Below are 22,778 nucleotides of genomic sequence, written 5' to 3'. Positions count from 1 at the left end.
CCTTGTCTTGTCGCGCCTAGAAACACTTGTGCACAGGCATGTTATAAATGACATATTATATCATGTATGTGGTTGGTAATTGCTGACTCCCACCTAAGTCTGCTCTAATTAAACTGTCTCGCATGGACTTATTGTTGCGGTATGCAAATTTCGGTGAAGCTCTAAACAATTGTGCTAAATTAGGTTCAAGTTCTAACATCTTCCAATGACGTTTTTACAACAGATTTTATTTTGGAACTCTGGTGTGAGTATGCGGTCACATAGACCAGATTCGGTTGAGGAGGCTTATATGTAGGCATCAAGGCTGACGTTCTTGAGACTGATTCTGCTTTCTGAGCACACAAATGAATGTTAACTTGTGAGTAACCTCTCATTCAAAATTTCTCTTTAAGGTCAGTAGACTTCTTGGCAAACTCCTGAGTACCAGAGATTATTCTCCTGTACCTTAAAAACTGACTGTAAGTGATGCTCCCTATGGTCCTTTTTGGAGGAAAGCTAGATGCTAGAAGAATACTGTTCTTGTCTGTTGGCTTTGTATAGACTGTGGTCTGAAGAGTATCATTGGTTACATGAATTTCAACATCCAAGAATGCCATACAAAATGTACTTTGTTTACGGTAAATGTTTACGGGTACTATAGCTCAGTGGCAACGCGCTCGTCTTGGCAGCAAGACAGCACAGAGCAACACAGGTTTGAATCCCGGGTCCACGCTTAGAAATCTCTTCGGTATTAAGCGTGTTATAAAAAAACAATTATAATATAATAATATAATGTTGTAAATGTGATCCTTGGTGCCAAATTGTCCGTGTATTACAAAAAAAGTAGTCAGTTGTTCAGTCAATAACCACATGTGAACTAACAAACTGTAGACTGCTGCGCAAAAAGATGTCAACAGACACCCATCAAATGAGTGTGCAAAGAATATCAGCGTCATTTTTATAGAAATCATAAAATTCATGCACCACCAACATTAACATTTTTGTGCTGTGGAGCCCCCTGCATGCAATTTTACAGTTACACCAAGAGGAGTGGACAAGGAAAGAGTAAACACAAGGAATACTTGCTTTATTCTTTCCATTTTCCAATCAGTTTTGTGGAAAAGTAAATTCTAATTGCAAATGTGCTTTGCTGGTGATGTTTACTAATCGATTCCTATAGAAACTGCCTGGTCTTGGCCAGGCGCAAAACGAGGCGGGTTCTATAGGAGTCTGAGTCTGTTTGTTGTATGGCTGCATACAAATCTCATGCAGGCTGTGACGAATCCCAGGATATTGTCACTGCATCTATGGGAAGAGCCCATTGCCATGAGGCCAGGGAGGTGAGGCTGTTACCCAAGACTCCTGCTGAGTACCCCCTGCAAGTGGTACTCAGCAGGAGGATCTCATGGGTAAGGAAACCCTCTGTGGGAACAGTGATGACCATGATGGGAGAATGCAGTATTTCCATCCTCCACCCCTTCCTCCCTCATCCGCCTACCCTAGACATACCTCTGTAGTGCCCAATACTTCTATATGTTTTGTAGAGTAGAGGACCTCAACCGTGTGAGACTTACTGAGATGAGGAAGAGTAGGGATTACCCTTATGGTGTGCATGAGAAAATCAAGACCCAGTAAAGAGTAATCAATATAATACTGTGACAAAGAAGATCCACAGAAGAATGAAGAAATCACTGCGGGAACCAAGGTACGCGTTCCATTCAATGCACACACTTTAACGATATAAAACGGAAAGAAGGACCACACATGTTTTACGATCTTCCATGGAGGTGCCGCAAGAGGCAGCACGGTCCAGGAAAACTAGGCCTGGATGATGAGAAGAGAGTGGGAAGGTCTGGTGCTGGGCCGGAGTGGGAGAACCACTCGACAACCCCGGAGAGAGAAGCTCCAGGCGTTCCTCAACATGGGACAATGCGAGAAGGGAGAACCGTGCTGCCCAAATTAATCTTGCTACTGCGGAGAGATGCCACAGCCCAGAGGAAGACCGTTGTAGTCGGGGAAGCCCCATGGCCAGTCGCCAGTGTCAAGGAAAACCCAGGATGATCGCGGACTGCGAGAAAAGAAAGGTATGCAGGTCAGTGGGAAGGCACTGGAGCCCCGAGAAGGCGGTGAAAAGCCCAAAGGGAAGCAGAGACCCGAGAATACAAGGTCTGGGACACTGACCAAGGGGGAGAGAGGTTGTCATGCCTTGGGTTGTACAATAACACTTGGCAGGAGAATAAACCAAGTTTATCAAGAAGGAAGGCCAAGCAAGAAAGGCAGGAATACAGGGTCTGGGTCCCGCACCAAGGGAAGAGAGGTTTTCATACTTTGGGTCACACAATAGTACTTGGCAGGAAAGTGGACCAAGTTTATCAAGAAGTAAAGTCATTCAAGAAAGGCGAGATCATCATCATTCTTCACAGTCACAGTACCTGGCAGGGTAGTGTACCATGTTGTTTGTGCCTAACGAAACTGAGCAAGGCCAGGGGAAGGGAGACATTTTCCCATCAAGCATTGAGTTATTTGAGAAGCCTGAGTAGGCCAGTGGAAGGGAGACATTCCCCCACCAATATTAAAATGTCAGAGTAGCCTGAACAAGGATAGGGGAAGGCAGACATTCCCCCTATAGAGACTTGAGCTACCAACAGCCTGAGAAAGCTTAGGGATAGGGAGACATCCCCCTAACATTGTGAACTGGCACCAGACGGGAGGGAGTCACCTCCCTTATCAAGAAAACTAAAGAAAGTTACATTACAAGGATAACATAGTGAAAACAACTATGACCAACAATAGACATTTCTTGTGAACTATACTTTAAGAAACTTGGTGAAACTGGAACTGTATGTTGCTTTAGAATGAGACTGTAAGCATGGGAAGGGAGGCATTCCCTCAGAACACAGTCTCAATTTGGAACTGGGGAAACCCCCTCCGTTATTTAGTTTCTTTCTTAGTGTCAGGGAAGAAAATAGTTTTCTTACACAGAATGATGGACTCTTTACTTTAGACATCCTGACAGATTCCATAGTACTTTTAGTTGAGGCAGGGAAACCATTCTTAGAGATGGGGCGAGATAGGTTTTCCTTTTCACTTTCAGGCCACAATAAAAGTATTGCGAATCACCATGCCACATTGTGTCAGACTCGTACTTCTGCACCCCTACAAGGCTTACAGTGAGGGGAACTGACTAAACAGAGGAAGACTTCATTGCAAAGATTTCATCTCTGCGCCATGACCCTCCTCTGTCTCGTCACTGCTGAAAAATAGAAGAGCAGGAAATGGGGGCGTAAAAGCATCACACCTTGCTTTTACTCTTCTGTTTTCCTCTCTGCCTCATGAGAAATGCTGCCACATGACATTAAGAAAATGTATGTGCTTATTTCTGTAAATGCATTAAAATGCTTTAATGCATTCAAGAAAATGAATAGTTGTAAAAACAATAACATCTCTTACATTCAGTTAGTAAGAACATCTTTTTATTCAGAAATTTTGGAAAACAACAAAATTCTGAAACAGTTAATAATAAATGCTGATATTTCATGAGTAGCTAATTACTGAGATTCACAATCAATTTTTTCAGGTGTGCAATAAGTGTCATGTAACACTAAATTTGCTAAGAATTGCAAACCACACGTTTGGTCAAACAAAGGGTGCCCTATTCAAATGCCTTATACCAAAGATAAGATGCGTAATAGTGCCTTATAAATACATGTCTTTCACCCCTTGTATGGTTTTGTCAAGGTTAACAGTAGGACAAGAGAAGGGCTCCATTTTTTTTTTATTTAAGCTAATTCCTCCTAAATCTATCTTTTAATATCTGATTTTGGCTGAAGGTTGAGGGATCTGATTGTGGCATTTTGATGGAAGCCTCCAGCTTCATTTATGACATCTCAAAGGTAGTCTTGTGTCAAGAATATCTGTGCCTTTTGATCAGCTTTCATTGAAGTGTTCTGGACAATGGTTCATGTCAGTATTGTAGGCAATCATCCCCTGTTTGATGAGTTGATTCCAGGAAGAAAGGAATGCCTCCACGCTAAAAAACCCTTAGCATCAGTGTTCCAACTGGTGGATTATGAGCAATTACTTATTCATGTATACATGTTTTTCTTAACCACTCAATGTTAAGAGATGTAATACTTTTCACAAGTGTTCATTTTCTTGAATTTATTTATGCAATTTTAATACACGTATATATGTTTACACAGTGCATGAATTTTCTTAAAGTCATACTTTTATGCACTGCTTTGCAATATGACTGCTGGTTTACATCTCTAGAACTGGCAAATATGGACATTAAATACATATAAAACATCACTGTAATTATTATTCTGGGAATGCACACATGGTTCTCTCTGTCTCCTAAGTGTCCCCATAAACCTACATCGTATCAAATACTGTGGTTTCCTCAACTAGAATTACTGAGTGATAAGTTATTTTGTGCCCATTTTCATCGTTGGAGTAAATAGATACATGTAAGGGCAAGGGAATACAAGGCGTTTGGAAAGGGTGGGCTATGGGGCAGGTAGGGGGCTTGTTGGGAAGGAGATGAACCTCTCTCACCCCATAGAGGCTTTAGAGTAAGACGAATGCCATAAATACATAAATACACTTGTGATGTACCAGGAGGGAGGTAGACACAGACCAAAGAATAGGCCCAAGCGCTGATGATAGAGAGACCCACGCGGTTAGCTCCCACAGAAACTCTCCTCTGTTCTACAACGGTTTTCAATACGTGTTATCCAGAAAAAGGAATGTGCCGTGCAAGGCCACGAGACAGTAACAGGTGCCTCAACGTGCACGTACATCAGAGCCAGGCCAAAGCAGGCCTCCAAACCTCACCCAACCAACCATGAGTAATGGCACCCACAACTGTTACAGTCCTGAGAGCCCTGAATTCCACAAAAGTAGGTGACCCCAGACCACCAACCATAAACCCACTGGCCATAAAAGATCTAAAAGAACACAACCATTCCACCTTATTTCATAATGACAAGATTTTTAATGCAAGGTATACGGTGGAATACATTATAGTCCATGGCGAGGGTGGAAGCACTGGGTGCAGATAATGCGATACAGAATGAGTGAGGAATGTGGGGGTCAGCCTGATCTTAAGACTCCCCCTGTGCCAGTTCCCGAGCCTCCCACGTGCACGGCATAATGATAGAGAAGCATTGTCTTACATAGTAACTAATTGCAAACTCGACCGTGGTTCCCTAGAGATGATGAGCCCAGCAGACCCCACATGGAAGATGGACGGACGGGGCTGGGGCCAATGGCCTGGCATCTCCTATAGGGCAGGCTGACCATGTGTAAGGTCTAACCAACCAGCCACGTGGGTTTTTCCTGTATATGTTTACATCACTGATGACGATTTGTTTCCTTATAACATTCTGCTTATTCAGTTTTTCGGCAGAACGTTCTTGGGTAGCAGAGTTCTTTGCTGGCATACCTATTTTTTGTGCAATTAAAACTGGTTATTCTTGCAATAATCACTTGGCCTTTTTTCCTTAGGGGGTTGTATTTTTTCTGGCGTGAGCGTTTGTGGGCGTGTCTTCAGGGTTAAAGATGTTATGGGAGTGCAACCACCCCATTAAAAGGAGAAAAAAACACAATGAAATGCAACATAAAGTAACTTACCACTCAGTAATTCGAGTTGATGAAACCATGTAGAACCAATCCACATGTTCTGTGTCTTTCACATAGCACTCAGATTATATGTGAAAATGGCGAAATCTTTTTGTATAATAGCAAACATTTCAAATGGAAATTTTCGAAAATTAAAAAACCTGAATGTATATGTATATATATATATATATATATATATATATATATATATATATATATATATATATATATATATATATACATTAGAAATGTCAAGTAAACATCTGCATACAGATGTCAAGTAAACATCTGCATACAGATACAGGTACCTACATAACAGAAGGGGGAAATCATGTGTTCCCATCATACTAATCTATCCCCCTACCATCACAGACAGGCCCCCTCAATGTGACCCTAAAACTAAAATCCCCATTTAAAAAACCCATACTCTACCCTCATCCCCGATTACCAAACGTTAATGCAAGACTTGAACTGCAATATAAAATGTCCAACACTGGTGATTTTATTTGCAGGTTCTAGTTTTACCTTTTTATATAGATCGGCGGAACTCACCAGAGAATATCAGTTACAAAATTCTTGATTAGCATTGCCAGGACAGGAACACTTCATCTTCCTTCCTGGGATGGGGTGCAATGTAAGCTTTGCTGACTTTAAGGGAAGGTGGGGCTGAGCAGGAGAGTAGGGCTGCAACTGGCTGTCAGGGCAGGGGAGCTTCAATCATGAGATGCAAGGTAAGGAGAGTGGGTTGGCCAGCCTTGCAAAGTTAGTAGAGGTGGGGCTGAGGGAAGCGGGCAGGGCTCAGAGAGGGGCTGGATGTGGAAGCCAAGGCTATGGTAAAGGGATGTGTGGGTGTCTGCACATACCCAGCCCCCGTTGCACAGACAGCCTTAGAGAAATACATAAACAGGATAGAGAGGGTGTTCATGGCTTGGAATTATCGAAGTAGAAGATGGAGGGTCGCCTCTACTCTAGCCCTTCACCCATCGTGGTCACATCCCAAACACAGCTGACCGTACTGCCTACCTGCACTTATAAATGCTGAATGTTCATTGTCCTTAATCTATGTATTGTCCATGGTGACTGTTCCATTTACTCCCCTCGACAACCTGGTCACAATGTCCCTCAAACTCACCCCATTGTAAGAAGCTCACTGCTTCCAGTCAAATCAGATTTTGTATCTATTGTACGTTCTTTTGTGATCAAAAGAGCATTGTTCCTCCCTGTATAAAAAATAAATACATAAATAATTAAACATAATAGACTACAGTACACATGGGTTTTCTGTCTTTTGGGTGGGCACTCTCTCTCTCAGGATCCACAGATGTAAGGATCATTTCAGGGAAATAGCTCTCGGCGCACTTGTTGGCACAGTCCATGGGATGCAGCACCCAGCACACTTTTTGTCTTCCACAGTCTCAGGGATGTAGCACCAAGCATGCCAAATTCTTCTCAGGTATAGAGTGCCTCGATCCCTAAGCTTGCATTCGGTCTCAAGGAGCTACTGCCCAACACACTTCTGTAGGGATATGTTGCCCAGATCATGCTGTTCGGGATACAGTGCCAAGCTTATTGTTAGGGATAGAGGGCCTTCCTTGGGGATGCCACTACTGGCCAGCACACTGTCATATGTATTTTCTGCCACGCTCCCTTTGTTAGGGTTGTACCTACCATCTAACTCTGTTAGGCACATAGTGGCCTTCAGGATTCCCTAGGGGTACAGTGCCCATCTGGCTTCCAAGGGAATCTAGTGCCAAACACACTTCTTTGCAGTATATGGTGGCCAGCTCACTTTGATAGCCCTCCAGGCACCTTGACACGTTGGTTCTGTGAGGTTGTGAGATTCCTTCAAGTAGGCTAGCAGTAAGCCAACTAGCAAGGTTTTTCCAGATTTCTTCCCCACAACAGTTCTGGTGAGGGTCCTGTGGTTCCATCTGCTGTAACACGTTTCTTTCTCCTGCTCCAGGTAATTCCTTCCCTTACTGATCCACTCACACTAAACTTCCAGTGCCTTTTATAGGCCGTATGCCCATATGGTCCCTGCCTTGTGCACAAACGTTCATATACCACCTCCTCACTAAATAGGTGTTGCCTAAACATATTTGGTCAGTGGATGAGGCTATAAGAGCAACAGCAGCCAACTTTAGTCCAGGAGGAACTCCCACTCCATGTTCCTCGCTCCCTAGCCGCTGGATGCAGTATAACAGCTCCAAAGACTTTCCTCCTCAGGGCATTGTTGATCACTCTGGTCTGATCCATCCTCTGTGGCTGCAGTGTTCCGTGGATCCCACCTGGGATACGGGATCCTCCAACTCTAGCAAAAACGACTCTGCAGTTTGAGATGATTCAGTACATGACCTGTAGGTTTGATCCTGGCCTTCTGACAACAGGCCCAATCCCCATATCTCCTATGGATATTTTTTCCATTCTCTTCCTGTGAGATTCCTTTCATCTTCCTCATGTACAGTTTGTCTGTGTGTTACAACTCACCTAGGAAGAGCTCATCCACACGGGCACTGGTCCATCTTCTGCGGCACTCACCCTGAACTGCCTTTGGGTATCTCAGGGTGCTGACATGGGGATCTTGGTAGACCATCTTTATCTGGGTGCAGCACCCCCTCTTTGCCCTGGGACAGGGTAAGGCTACTGGCCTTTTTTAATCTGACTGGTTTGAATCCTGCTGCATTTTAGGTACTGCACATATGTTTAATCTAGCTGCGTTTTAGGAAATGCACTTGTTTTGAATCCTGCTGAATGTTAGGTAATGGAATCCTGGTACATCTTATTTTGTATGCATTCCAGCTGTATTTGAGTATTACACCTGCTATGAATCATAGTGATACTGGTGCAGCTACAACACCACCCCACATCCACCACTGAACTCTTCCACTTCGCCTGCCCGCGCAGTGCAAATGCTTCTCTCATGCCGCCTCTCCTGGCCTAATCACACATACAGAACCCCAGCCACTTGGCGCCTCGTCAACCATTTGAAGACCTATAGAAGCTTCTTTCCACCATGCCTGGCAGCTCCCAGATTAAATACGCATGGTGGTGTTCCAGAAACCACACCCCTGCCCCCCTCTGCCCCTCCTTCACACCCCACCTCTTCTCTCGTTACTCCCCAGACCTCCAACACGCACACATCTCACCTCCCTCCACCCTAACCTACCCCTCCTCCATCTTACACCCTCTGCCCCTCCTACCTCACTTACATTTCCCATCCCTAGGCGCAGCTCGAGCCACCTTGGCAAACACAGAGACTTTGACAGTCCCTCGTGCACTCACACACACATATCATTTTCTCCTGGACAGCTCCCTAAACACAGAGGCTACATTCACTGCAGGACATCACTTCTTCAATCCTCATGTCTGCTCCCAAATAGACCCCATCCCACTCCCCCTCATATACCATTTTCTCCTCCCCTCCTACACCCAACCTAGTCCATTCTCTCTTTAACTCCCCTGCAAACTCCCCCAACCAGCCCCACCTCAAACCTCTCCACCGACTCCGAACCTCAACTCTTCCCTTCTCCCACCTCTCGCGCCTCCACTCACCTGCCTCCCCAACTCATCCTTCTATTCTATACTACCCATCCCATAAACTACCCGAGCACTCACCCTTCTCCATCTCAGACAGACCTCCTCCACCCAACTCCTTCTTTACCCCCTAAGAAACCATCCCTAAAAAGCACTCTTCCCAATCAGCCCTAGACCTCCCCCTACATCTGTTTCTCCTTCCATCAACCCCCTTTCCTCCACCACCTCGCAAACCTCTTCCCACCCAAGCCCCCCCACTTCTGGGTTTCCACCTAGATGTTTACATCCCCTGCACCCACTCCCTTCCCCCTGTACTCCTAATCATCCCCACTTACCAAAACAAACCCACCCTCATGCACCCTACCTGCTCACTTGTATCCTCATGAACATCAGATCTGTTGCCAAAAACAAACGCTCAATGCTTGACTCTATCTCCATTGAAAACACAGACAACCTCTTCATCACTGAGATCTGGTTCCCTGATGACTTCCAACCCGTCACACACGAGGCTTCCCCTCCGGCTACTCCCTGATCATGCACAACAGATCCAGCAGAGCTGGAGGATCAGCCATTCTCTACAAACAACCCCACACAATCTTACACTCTGAGAAGCGGCTCTGCAACACTGACTGTGAATCATTGCTACTGAAATTCCAACTCACTCCCTCCATCACCAACAGTTTCCTACTACGTTACAGACCTCCTGGCTACAACATTAACGTTGCAGACTCCCTTAGTGACTCCCTTTCAGCCATCCTCATACAGCATCCCTCCCTCACCATGTTAGGGGATGTCAACATCTGGTTTGATGTCCCTTCTAACCCTATGACCCGTCCACTCATAGATAACATGGAAGCCCTCAACATGACCCAACTGATATCAAAGCCCACTCACGTAGCAGGACACACCTTCAACACCTCATTTACCTCCACCGTCTTAATCTCCACTCTGCCTCCCCGTCCACTAATCTGGACTGATCACTCCAGCATCTTCTTCTCTCTCATGACCTCCACACCCTTGCTCACCAGCCCCATCCCCTCCCCCCTTGTACCTCTCTGGAACAAGGTCAGTATAAACCCTGACCTGGCCGATTCCCTTCTATGCTTCCTCCCAATCATCACTCTCCAAGAAGGACCACTCTCTATCTTTTGAACAATGGCTCTCTTGTGCCCTCATCCCTCTCACCTTGGCGAGATCTGCTTCCCAGAGAACAGGACCTAATCCCAAGTGGTTCACTCCCACCCTCAAATCCCTCAAAATTCATAAGCACCGGCTAGAGTGCACATGGCAGGCCATCCCCACACCCCACAACAGAGCCAGTTATGTCAGACACATCAGGGCCTATAGGTTGGAAATTAGAAAAGCCGAAAGATCCTTCTATGGAAACCGAACAAGCAACTCCTGTAACCATAACAGGGAGCTCCACAGGATCATCGCATAATTCAAGACTCCAAGCTGTTCCACCCTCCAGTCGCCACTCCCAACCACTCTGCAAAGACCTGTCAGACCACTTTTACAACTTATCGAATGACACAGCTCCATCAACACCAAATTAGCAGCATTCCTCCCCCCTGTCTCCTCTTTCTCCTGTCTCCTCCTCTCCTCTTCCCTCACACCTGTTCCTCTCTTCCTTCATTGCCATTTGCCACCCTGAATTCCTGAAACTACTATACAAAGCCGCCCCTCTGGAGACCACTGTACCCCCTCATAAAGAACATTCTATCCTCAACCTGTGCAGGCAGCGTTGCAAGATTCAGAATTAACCATTCACTGGAATCAGGCATCTTCCCTACAATGTTCAAAACCTCCCACGTCAAGCCCATACTTAAAAAGCCCACCCTCGACCCCCCTCCTTCCACCCAATCTTAAACACCCTTGTCATAGCCAAACTCTTAGACCGCAGGCATACACCCAGCTCTGCCTCTACACATAATTCAACTCCCTACTCGACCCTACCAAGTCTGGTTTCCGACCCCTTCAAGGAACTAAACTTCCCTTGTCTCCATCCTCTATTACATGAAAAGAACGGCAGACACAGAAGACCGTGCAGCACTTATCCTCTTTGAACTTTCCGCTGCCTTTGACACTATTGACCACTCTAACCTCACGGAGAGACTCCACTCTTAAGGCATCAGGCATTCCATCCTAAGATAGATTGCTTCCTTCCTCTCCAACCACTTACAAGTCATGATACTCCCTCCCTTCTCCCCTCCCCTTGTCTCCAAAGAAGTCCCACGCGAGGCCTCCCTGTCCCCCCTCTTCAATCTCTACCTAAGCTCCCTTCATGCACTTATCTACTCCCATGACCTAACCTACTACAAATACGCGGATGACACTCAGATAATTATCAAGATTCCTAAGACCCCAGCTTCCTCCCATTCTGACCTTGCCTCCAGCCTCTCTGAAAACGATCACTGGATGACAGCTAACCACCTCCTCCTTAATCATGATGTGCAGTAAAACCTCACTCTTCTCCCAACCCACTCCCTGGCCACCCTCCTTAGGGCCCCCGCCCGTAGCATCCATCTCAGTGAAAAGCCTGGGATACACCTTGGATTCTGATCTAACACTATCACCATATCAACACTCATTACCACCTCTGCATCTGCAGGCAAAACTTCCCTTATCTCTCCTACCCTCACTGAGTTTCAACAATCTTGGCTATCATCCTCTCCCACTTAGACTACACCAATTCCCTCTATCTGGGGGCTCCCGTCTATCAGCTCAGAAAGCTCCAGCGGATCTGAAACACTGCAGCCAAACTCGTCCTTACCCTCTCACCCAGTGAACGCATCACTCCTGCCTGTAGTGTGCTCCACTGGCTTCGTATCAGGCAACGGGCGACTTTCAAGGCTATGTGTATGTGTACCATGACCTCCACAACACAGGACCTGAATTCCTCCAACACAAGCTTACACAGTATCAACCCATCAGAAACCTTAGATCTGGCTTCCCACTCCTTGTGATCCCCCCTTCAATTCCACCACAGTTGGATGATTCTCCTTCTCCGTCCAAGCTCCCAGCCTCTGGAACTCACTGCCACTCAGCATCCAGCACAATTGAGTACTACATTCTCCTTCAGGAAGACCCTAAAAACCTGGTTATTCCTTCCAGCAACCTAACAATCTTTCTCCATTTCACACATACCTTTATGGCATCTGGGCCTTGATATTCTCCAAAGCAAGGTAAAGTATCATTTTGGAGCAGACCGGACGATCTGATTACACGGCTACATCAAAAGCAAAGCTCCATTTGAGGCTCAAGGCACGTATTTATGCACCACTTTGGCAAAGACCAGCCGCAGGCACAGTCGCACACCCGCACGCACCTGCCTCCATACACCAAACTAAAACACAAAGCACAACATCTGTGCCATACTTTATGTATGATTTACTATAGTACCAATACCCTTTGTATTCTCTGCCATATTTAACATCTGTTGTGCATGGTTTGTTTACCTTTGTAAGGCGGATCCTGGAGCATTCCATGGTTGTGGATTCCATAGCCAGTCGTTGTACGGCAAGACAGTGGATAAGGCGCTGATGGGTGCGTACTATTAAAGATACACAGGGGAGTTTCTAGGTCTGGAAAAGACCCGGGGCTAAGCTGATGTCGGAACTGTTGGGACTGGGGGCTAGCTAGCCTTTTGGCTGTAGCTCCTGAGATTCTACCCGGGGCTACAACCAAAATATCAGGGGCTATAGCCCCTTCAGCCCCCCCCTAGCAACGCCCCTGAAGATACATGTATTCCTCTTTACGGTGTCCTAGGAGTTCTTGCAGCAGGGCCACCACATTTCTAGGGATGAGCCGGGATCGCTGCACCACACGGAAGGAGACAGACTTGAGCAGGGAGGAGGCTCCTGCGAAACTCACGCAGCGCTGACCCAGGTATTGAGAAGCAGAGCAGCTGCTGCACGCAGAGGAAAGTTGAATGGCCGGTGCATGGTGGACGTACCTTCCCTGCTACTGTGGAGGCCGGATTTGGGTAAGGCATGCGCGACAATGCAATCCCAAGCCACGCAATGAGCGACTGGTGGTGCGTTAAAATAAAGCACTTTACAACACCCACCACAGGATCATCAGCCTAACGAGGAAAACCTAGCAATGTGCGCCTCCTACAGGTTAAACAATAAGATTGAAGGCAAGGAAACTGAGCATCACCTACAGGCGAACACAATTTCTTTTTATAAATAACTCGAAAATCCAATTTATCAAAGGGGAGCAACATGCAGCCAAGCAGTACAAAACCACCCATAGTTTTTTGAGCCGTCCTGGAGAACCTTCAATCAGTTGGGAATTATGGATTGACTTTAAATTATATGTCAAAGCTTAAGGTAGATAAAATTACTCTAATGTCCAAAAACAAGATGTGCTGTTAAATTGTTTGGGCATGGAAGGCTTACGTATTGTTAGCCATTTGCCTGGTGAGGACATTATGGTGCGTGAAAGAGGTGGAGAAGAAGAGGTGGTGGTGAGTGCTTATGAGACTGCCACAGTGAAATTCTGCAAATGTTTCCAGAAGAAGCTTAATGTAGTATTCAAAAGGTATAATTTCTTTTCCAGGGCACAGAGGATGGATGACTCCATAGATGCATATTTTACCGCCTCTAAAATTTTAATAGCCACATTCAATTTCACAGGCCTAACAAAGGAAAATATTAGGGAAAAGATAATGATAAAGATGTGCAATGTCAAAATAAGAGAGAGGTTGTGGATTGATAGAGATCCAACCCCGGAAAAAGCACTCAAATTGACAAGAGCAATAGAATAGTCTGCAGGGAGTGACTCAGAAAGATGTACCTGCCACAGGAGAATAAGTACAAGCTGTATTCCCAAACCAAAGAACAGACACAGGAAGGTCCTGGTCATCAGCTGCAAGGAAGAGAGGTGAAAATTGGCAAACTAGAGACAACAAACCGGGAAGGTCTGCATTTAGCAAGCGCAGACAGTGTAGTCATAGCACCGGGGGGGAATGTCCTGCTTCAGGTATAGAGTGTAGATGATGTGGTATCAAGGGAGATTTTGCTAGGCAATGCAAATCGTACGTAGGCATACCTAGGAACATGGGTCGTTACAAGTCTACTACATACAAAGCCAGATTGAACATAGTGGAGGATGAGAAGGATAACACGCCAACTGGGGAAGGAAATGTTCTTTTGTAAATTCAAGAGGAAAAATGACCCATGAGGCATTATGAGAGTGAACCGAGTGGAAATAGAGATTATGGTGGAATCTGGATTCCCGTATACCAGGATATCTCCAGAACTATATGAATGGAGTTATGGCAAGTCTGTCACAGAACTTAATCCCTTGGATACAAACCCATGCGCATATGGTCAAGTTCCCATTACTGTTTTAGGTTATGAGTGGCCACAAATCAAACATAAAGGGAGGAAAGCTAAGGGGACGTTGTATGTGGCACACAAAGGTGCCATGAGCGTGGGAGAAACAAGCAGCTTTTTAGGTACAGATATAGCCAGGCAAGGAAGTACCTATCTTATTTGTAGACCCGAATGCAACAGTGTCAGGGGAAAGTCCTAAGAATATGTCTCGATTGTCTTCTTCTGTTCCCTTGTTCCCTCCTCTTTGCCCTGAGGGTGCTTTGAAACACAATTGCCAGACGTATACGCACCTTACAAATTCACAAAAAATAAATAAATAAAATGTAGCCTAATGTATTTAGTGACAATTTACATACATGAAAAGGTTTTACACATAAAATAATATTAAAGAAGGGAGCAATACCTAAGGTGCATAAAGTGCAGCATGTACCTGTATTGGCTAGAGAAGCGTTCAAAGCCAAATTAGACACACTGGTAGCATATGGAGGGGATTGAGGCGTCAGAATAGTTGTCACCAGTTGTTTCAGCAAGGAAAAAGGATGGGGGATTGCGTGTGTGTATAGATTTGAGCGACCAAATGGCAGCATTTCGGTGGACAGGCATCCTTTACTGGATATTAATTACATTTTAACCACAATGGAGAAAGCATCTTGGTTTTCAGCTTTCAATCTATCATCGGCCTACCATCAGATAGAGCTTCATGACTTGTCCACCCACCTCACCTCATTTATAACACCTTTCGGGGCATATATGTTCCATGGAATGCCATTTGGGTTAGTGTCACCGGCCGCCATATTCCAACGATTAATGTAGGAGTTGCTTTGCAAATTGTGTGATGATTTACATGATTCCCTGCCTTTGTGTTTGCATTGTGTCACATGTGTGATGATTTATATGATTAATGTATTTTTAACTCGTACTTGTAAATATTATATGATATGTCTTCTTGATAAGATTAACTGCCAATAGAAAGCCTTGAAAAGGATCCTGTTTGGTCGAAACACATGGTGGCTTAGGCAATCATTGGCTTAGGCATATGTTCTGTCGTTTTGGCCCTTTCAATGATTCCACACTTTAATTAAATAATTACTCTCAGTACACTGACAGAGTGTGTTATGTTGTTTTGGACATGCACAGTTGCATTGGTCTACACACTTGCTGTTGTTACTGTCTCATTTAACAGGCTTCAGGCTTAGCCTGCTTTACACCTCAGCCCGCAGCAGCCCACAGCTACTTAGATTGGTTAGAATGTATCCTAGACGCAGCTGAGCCTGGTTTTCCCAATCAGTTTCAAATAATGTAGTATAGTACCATTACCCTTTGTATGTCTGTGTATTCTCTGCCATATGTAGCATCTATGGTGCATGCTTTATTTACCTTTGTAAGGTGAATCCTGGAAATGTTCCAAAGTTGTGGATTCCAAAGCCAGTCGTTGTATGGCAAGGCGGTGGAGGAGGCGGCCATGGGGTGGGCAGCATTAAACATACGTGTATCCCCTTTACAGTGTCCTAGCAGTTCTTGCAATGGGGCCACCACAAATTCTCTAACCTTCTATACATACTCGTGTATTTGCAAAATAATTGCACAGGATGTTCTCTTTCACTAATATATTAGAAGAGGGCATTTGAGAGGCGCTTGGCATATGATGGTAGCAAATGTATGTTGGCACCTTACTTCTAGTGAATGGACAATACATATGTCGATAACTCAACTAGGTAAAGGCTTGCCACAGACATGGGTCCAGCCTGCACTTTACAAGTTCAAACTCAGCATAGCTCTCCTAGGTAACTTGGCAAAATACACTTGTCTGAACTTTTCCTCTGGCTGAACTTTTCCGGTGGCTGAACTTTTCCGCTGGCTGAACTTTTCCGCTGGCTTTTTGGAAGAAGGGTGCTGTGAAAAATACTGTTTAATTCATTGACAGCTGCACATTTTTGAAGAGTGGTGGTGCTCTTTTCTTTGTAGAGATAAATAAATAAATAAATAAATAAATAAATAAATAAATAAATACGACATGGGTCATTTCGTATGCGAGTGCCAATTGGGTCTTTAAAGTACAGACAAGAGTGTTCTACAAGAAACCGAATGGAGCTTTGTGAGTGGTAAGAGTTCAGGTATTTTTTTTAAGCCTGCTTGTATTTGTAGTAGTACTTGTGGCTTTGAGGCCTCGCCTTGATTAAGAATGTGCTATGCTTGCCTACATAGGTTTGCTTTAGAGTGATATAAGCTCCCAGAAATAAAGATCGACACGCCTTGGTTGAAAGGTAAGAACAAGAACGAGGTAAACCTAAATAATAATGTAATTGGTAACTGGTACACTGTACCAAGAAACAGTAAGGAATTTCTTTATATTTAACAACCCTTCGGAGAGAAAATGATTAAAGGATTAAATCCATTTTAGTAGACGTTACTTCAGTGTTAGACCCCCTGATGAAGATCCAATAATCTGCACAAGGGAACGAAACATGTAACGGCCAAGTTGTGTGACCTACTGGTTGCTAAAGATTATGGAACCCAGGGTCCGAAATTAGAATTTATTGACCAAGAGCAAAATCAGCTCCTGTGTATTAGGCATCGCCCTTTAGACAGGAGCTGCGTCTAGAAATCCAGGAGCTGCGCAAGATGCAAACTCTAACGTTTTGCCATTATATATATTGCAACGTGCTTTAAATGTCTCTTAGGTGTATCCTTTATTCTATTTTATACACATTCCCAAACATACAGTGTTAATATTACATAGTTGTGTTTGTATGGCATCACTTACCTGGGGAGTCACAAGTAGCTTCTGGTAGCTCTTGGCTTCAAGCTCACAAGGTTCCCCTTGGCTATAACCCGAAGCTAAATAGCTCCCAGGAGTCCCAGCTCCTGGCAATTTCGAACCCTGTAACCTATGCATGTGTTTGTTTTTAATCAATGTCTTCATGTAAAACAATTTGATGTCTGTGTAATGTGTATCACACTAATACACGATTTGATGCGGGTAATCCATATGTTTGGTACTTAAGAACTTGTTAACCTTTTGTTCAGGGATGTGTTTCACTTCGATTATAAAAAGAGGAACACGCATTTTGGTAATGTGAACATATTTTGTAAGCATGTATACATGTTGGAACTGTTGCTTTTTGGTCAAACTCTGAATTAGTTAAAGTTTAGTGTAAGTAATTAAGTAGGGGGTCATAGGTGGACACTTTCCGGCATTTGAGGACGCACCTGCATATAATGGCAGGTCCTGTGAATGTGAGGCTACATTAAGCATGTAGGGACCAGAGTATAGGGTGCATTAAGCATGTAGGACCAGAGTATAGGCTGCATTAAGCATGTAAGGACCAGAGTATAGGCTGCATTAAGCATGTAAGGAACAGAGTATAGACTGCATTAAGCATGTAGGACCAGAGTATAGGGTGCATTAAGCATGTACGGACCAGACTATAGGCTGCATTAAGCATGTAAGGACCAGAGTATAGGCTGCATTAAGCATGTAAGGAACAGAGTATAGACTGCATTAAGCATGTAGGACCAGAGTATAGGGTGCATTAAGCATGTACGGACCAGACTATAGGCTGCATTAAGTATCTAAGGGCCAAGGTATAACCTCTGAGTCGTGTTTACTAAACCCTGATGTGTGCCTGAGGGCGACCTGCCTCACTAAGCCTTGTGTGGGACAGATCGCTGGCTGCCTTGACACCGTGGGCTTCATTGAGTACATCAGTATCGCTTACCTTGGGAAAATGAGAAATGACCCTGTCTCTGCTGACAGGCGGGACCAGGTGAAGCATGTCGTAACTCATGACTCTTCTGGGAGCAGGTGCAAGAGATGCCAATTCTTCTGTCAGTTGGAATAAATATCAATAATTTAACGGAAATGGCAGGTAAAGGAGAAGAGAATGAACAACAGAAGCGTCAGTGCACCATACGTACAGTAGTAGAGCACCCAACACCCTGTGGCGGTAGCACCCAAAGTTCTGAGCACCCAATAAACATATATACCTATACTTTCTCCCATACTATACAACGTGCATAGTCAGCTGGCGCAAATATCAATAAAGTCAGCCCCCAAGACTTCCAGTACATTGCTACTCATACTGCCAGGTCAGCACCCAATACGTGGTGTCGATGATATGTAGCGCCATTTTGCTGTAACTAATAAACACAGAACCCACCATCTCTCACACCTTTTGCTAATAATGCCAGCACGATATACAGCACGACCTAACACCAGAAAAGTACTGCATGCGAGATTTTCAGGGAGGAATCCAGCCCCCTTGTCGTTGCATCCTACTTCCCTTGTAACCTACACAGTACAAACTCACCCCCAAAATCCCAGTACATCTTTCCCCATCGCAGCATAGAAAGCAGCCTGCTCGTGCTGTGACTCACGCAGGCCCCTCTACCCGATACAGAAATGCCCTATGGACCCTTTCTCTCTCAACACTATGTCCCCCTGTGCCCTCTGAATTTGGGTAATCCCTGCATCCTTCGCCACTGATACCTCGACTCCCCATTACCTGCACCGCATACCACCCCATCCAGCAGTGTGTCATCCTATACCAATCACCTTGTAGCCCCTTACCCTATACCATTACATATGGACACCAGTTATCCTCTGAAACCATATCACACTACACACCACACACCATGTACCTTGTACATCCTGTACCATATAACACCGCATTCCATAGCCTATATCCTGACCGATATATTTCCTGCACCCTAGTGCAGCTTTTGGGTTACTGTACCCTGTACCTTTGTATCCTTTCACCTGCCCACTCCACCCCTACACATAAAACCCCCATCACTCTATATCACATATTCCAGTATTCTATACCCCCTTCACACTAAACACATTCATTCTATAAAGCTCACGCCCAATTAGCTCTGTTCTGCCCCTGTATACCCCTGTATAACCTGACACGGGGACCTCTAGAACTCTGTACCCAAATACCATATTTGCAGCTCACACTGTCCTCTAGCCACACTCTTTTAGCCCACACGCCCTGTCTCACTGACCATATGCCCAACATGTCCATGTACCCTACAGCACCCAGAAGCATTCTCCCCCAAATGTCTTATTATTCCCCTACTGATGTACCCCCGGCTCCAGCTACCAAGTTGCATCATGTGAAGTGTGACACCTTTAGCCAGCCTTAGTTTAGCCCGCTGTATTCTGGGACTTGCAGCTCACACTTTTGGTAAATATTAAAGTGCAAGTGCCAGCAACATGGAATGTGCAAAACCAGGACTGTTTGAAGGTGTCACGCTTGCCATGGGGTCACTTGCCAGCTAATCCATGCTGCCCCCTACATGTTCACACCATACCCCCTCACTGTGCATTATCTCCCTGGCTTATGCTCTCCCTGCGCACCCTATACTACTATACCCGGGTATCACACCGATATCCCGCTCATAAATCTCCATAACCCCCAGCCCACATCACCGCCCCCGCAAGTAGTTGTGTTCGCCCTAACCTTTGACTGCACCCCTACGGCCTAACACCCAAATACCCCGGACATCCTATGCAGCCACCGTGCAAAGCCCCCTTCGGGTACTCACCAGGCCGACTCCTCTGGCTGGAATCTCCAGGCTCCGAGCGCAGCAGCCCGTCGCGTTTCCATAGCAACCGAGGCCCGCATCAGTGGGAACCAAGCGCTCCGGATGCATCCAAGCGGGAGGGGCGGGGTTACAGCGGGGAGCGTTCCAGACCACGGGGGCGGGGTTATAGCTGGGGCGGGGTCACGACTACTGAGGCGAGGCCAGGTCTGAATGGGCGGGGCTATGTTGTTAGGGGCGAGGTTTGAAGCGGGGAGGTGCACGGTGGTGGTGTAGTAGTGGGCGTGGCCATGAGCATAGCGTGGAAGTGGGACACGCTGTTGGGATTGGGTGCTCGAAGCTGAACACCTACGCGACTGCCTCTGAAGGGCGCTAGTTTACCTTCCGTGCAACTTTATGTCACAAAACAGTATAAATCAAATATTCTTTTTACAAAGACACTTTAACGCCTTGTTCTTGTCAAGTGTGACATTTAATTAAATATAATCAAATACGGTTGTAAAATATTCCTTAATTAGAGTTTAGGTGTATTCAAACACAGGTTCACAAATAGATGAAATTAAGATAACAGCTGCCCTTAGCTAATGAATGCACACTCACAAACCTATGAAAATGTAGACATTGTAAGATGGCGTCCCTGTGCAGTCCTCTAGAACAAACTCCAGGTCACGCCTACAACTTCTATTTCGAACCATTTGCTACAAGGACGCTGTTTTCACAGTCCCTTTTTCAGCTTTTGATGTTTATTGAAATATTTTTGAAGTACAGTTAATTGTTATAAATAGCTACAATAACCATCATATTAAAAAAGAACATTTCATAATCTTTATATAAAGCTTAATGTATGTATGTATTTATGTGTGTGTTTGTCCGGCTATACAACATACATGCCAACATTCAGATGCACCCTGGAGGGAGATTTCCATAGGGAAATTGGGAAATGCATATTTCCCCATAGAGGAATGCATTGGGGCTACTGTTATTTTAGGCGGGAGACTGTGAAAAATAGCAATATTTTTCACCTAAAATTCGGGAGTCTCCCGCTAAATCGGGTGTGTTGGCATGTATGATACAAATCCACACCGTTGTAACCCACGTTGTAACCCACGTCTACCAAATTTGGCATGGATTCCTCCTTTGTCTGGGGCAAGATTGTAGTCTATGTTCGGATGCAAAACATTCACTCTGTAGACACCCTCATTTACAAATGCTCACCCTGATTCACTAGAGTAAGTACTAGAAGGAGGCAACATTTGGAAATGTGTCTGAAGTAAAATGTTTGATGTGTTGGTTATTCCTTTGAAATGTATTACTACTGTATACCATAGCTCTCAACCTTTTTTGTCAGCAAGGCGGGTGAATGGGCGTATGAGGCACTTGGCGGGTGATTCCACTGCTTTCAAGGCAGGTGACACCCACCAAAAGCGGGTTAGTTGAGAGCTATGCTCTATACAGTTCGAAAGTGTTCATTAAAGTATTTTCTTTAAAGGGAATACAAAAAAATATATGTTTTATCATGCCACTACAAATATGGGAAATGGCAAGGTTACAGTTCATTCACGAGAAGAGAGCACAATCAATCAATATTTCTTGGACATTTTCTCAAATGTGCTGTAGCCATTAAGTGACTGAAACATGCTGCACAAAAAACAAACATCACTTGAAAAAGCTCCATCTCAGGCAAAGCGAAAATCAATATCAAGAGCTTCTGAAACACAACAAACAGCAGCACAACTTGCTGATCAGAGGACAAGAGCAACTTTCTCCAGGGCAAATGAGATGTCAGAGCAAACTGAAGCAAGACTTGCTGACATTCGGACAAGAGCAACATCCACCAGGGCACATGAGACACCAGAGCAAACTGAAGCAAGACTTGCCGCCAAGAGCAACATCCTCCAGGGCACATGAGACCCACTCAATCAGGACACGGGCAACGCCGGATACCCCAGTTAGTAAGGAAGTAAAATAGAATGTAGCATATCATTTTAACATTAATCTTAAAGTGGAAATCATTGTTATAAAATGGATCAATAAAATAGAACAAGTGACAAGAAGATAGGCAGGACAGATACAATAGGAGGGGAGACACAAATATAAACACATAAGAGTTTGCACAGAATTCTAATGAAGAACTAGATGGCTAACTTCTTTTTTGTTTTCACATACTTTTATTAACTTTTAAGAAACAATTGAAAAGAGGAGGTATAACATCCGTCAATGAATCAACCACAGTCTCAAAGCAATGCTAAATATGGAAAAATGTTAGGATTACATAAGACGAGTGACAAGTAAAAACCAAAGTTAATTAGGACAATACATGTACTTGCACTTTGATAATACTGTGCGGATAGGTAGATACAATCCAGTTGAAGTCATGATTGGGATCTGGGTGGAAGAATAATAAAATATAGGATTATGCTTTACCTTAACTTTATTTCTCGAGAAGCAATGAAATAAACAATAATACAACCAATAACAAAGATAAAGCCTGCAAATCCCACTTGTTTCGAGTCTTTGGTAGTCCAAGTATTATTGGTTCCTGACAAACACGTGTCAAAAAATGTCCAATCCACTGTCACGTCTCCTCATAAACACTGGAACTCCCTTGAAAACCCCTCTTTCTATGCTGCTCAAGCAGCCAGTTAAGTGTTCCGCTATTTTCATCTATTGATTTTATATTTGTTACATGATGGTTTGGTTAATGGTTTTCGCGCCTGCATGCTGAGGGACAGAGTGAAGCGAAGTGCAGGCAGC

General features: G+C 44.7%; 1 protein-coding gene across 1 annotated transcript in view; it reads right to left on the bottom strand.

Annotated features, from left to right (window-relative positions):
• The window catches only part of LOC138492582 (ras-related protein Rab-36-like), a 143,919-nt gene extending 123,739 nt beyond the window's left edge, over window positions 1-20,180 (bottom strand). The window contains exons 1-2 of the mRNA XM_069619854.1: window positions 20,028-20,180; window positions 18,197-18,303 (exon numbers count right to left, since the gene is read on the bottom strand). Coding sequence (XP_069475955.1) covers window positions 18,197-18,265 — 69 coding nt within the window. The 5' untranslated portion in view covers window positions 18,266-18,303; window positions 20,028-20,180. The remainder of the gene's footprint in view (window positions 1-18,196; window positions 18,304-20,027) is intronic.
• Window positions 20,181-22,778: the final 2,598 nt, after the last annotated feature.

Source organism: Ambystoma mexicanum, chromosome 10 (genome assembly GCF_040938575.1).
Source record: "Ambystoma mexicanum isolate Mex_15411 chromosome 10, UKY_AmexF1_1, whole genome shotgun sequence".
Taxonomy (NCBI): Eukaryota; Metazoa; Chordata; class Amphibia; order Caudata; family Ambystomatidae; genus Ambystoma; species Ambystoma mexicanum.
This window is presented reverse-complemented; position numbering and strand designations above follow the sequence as displayed.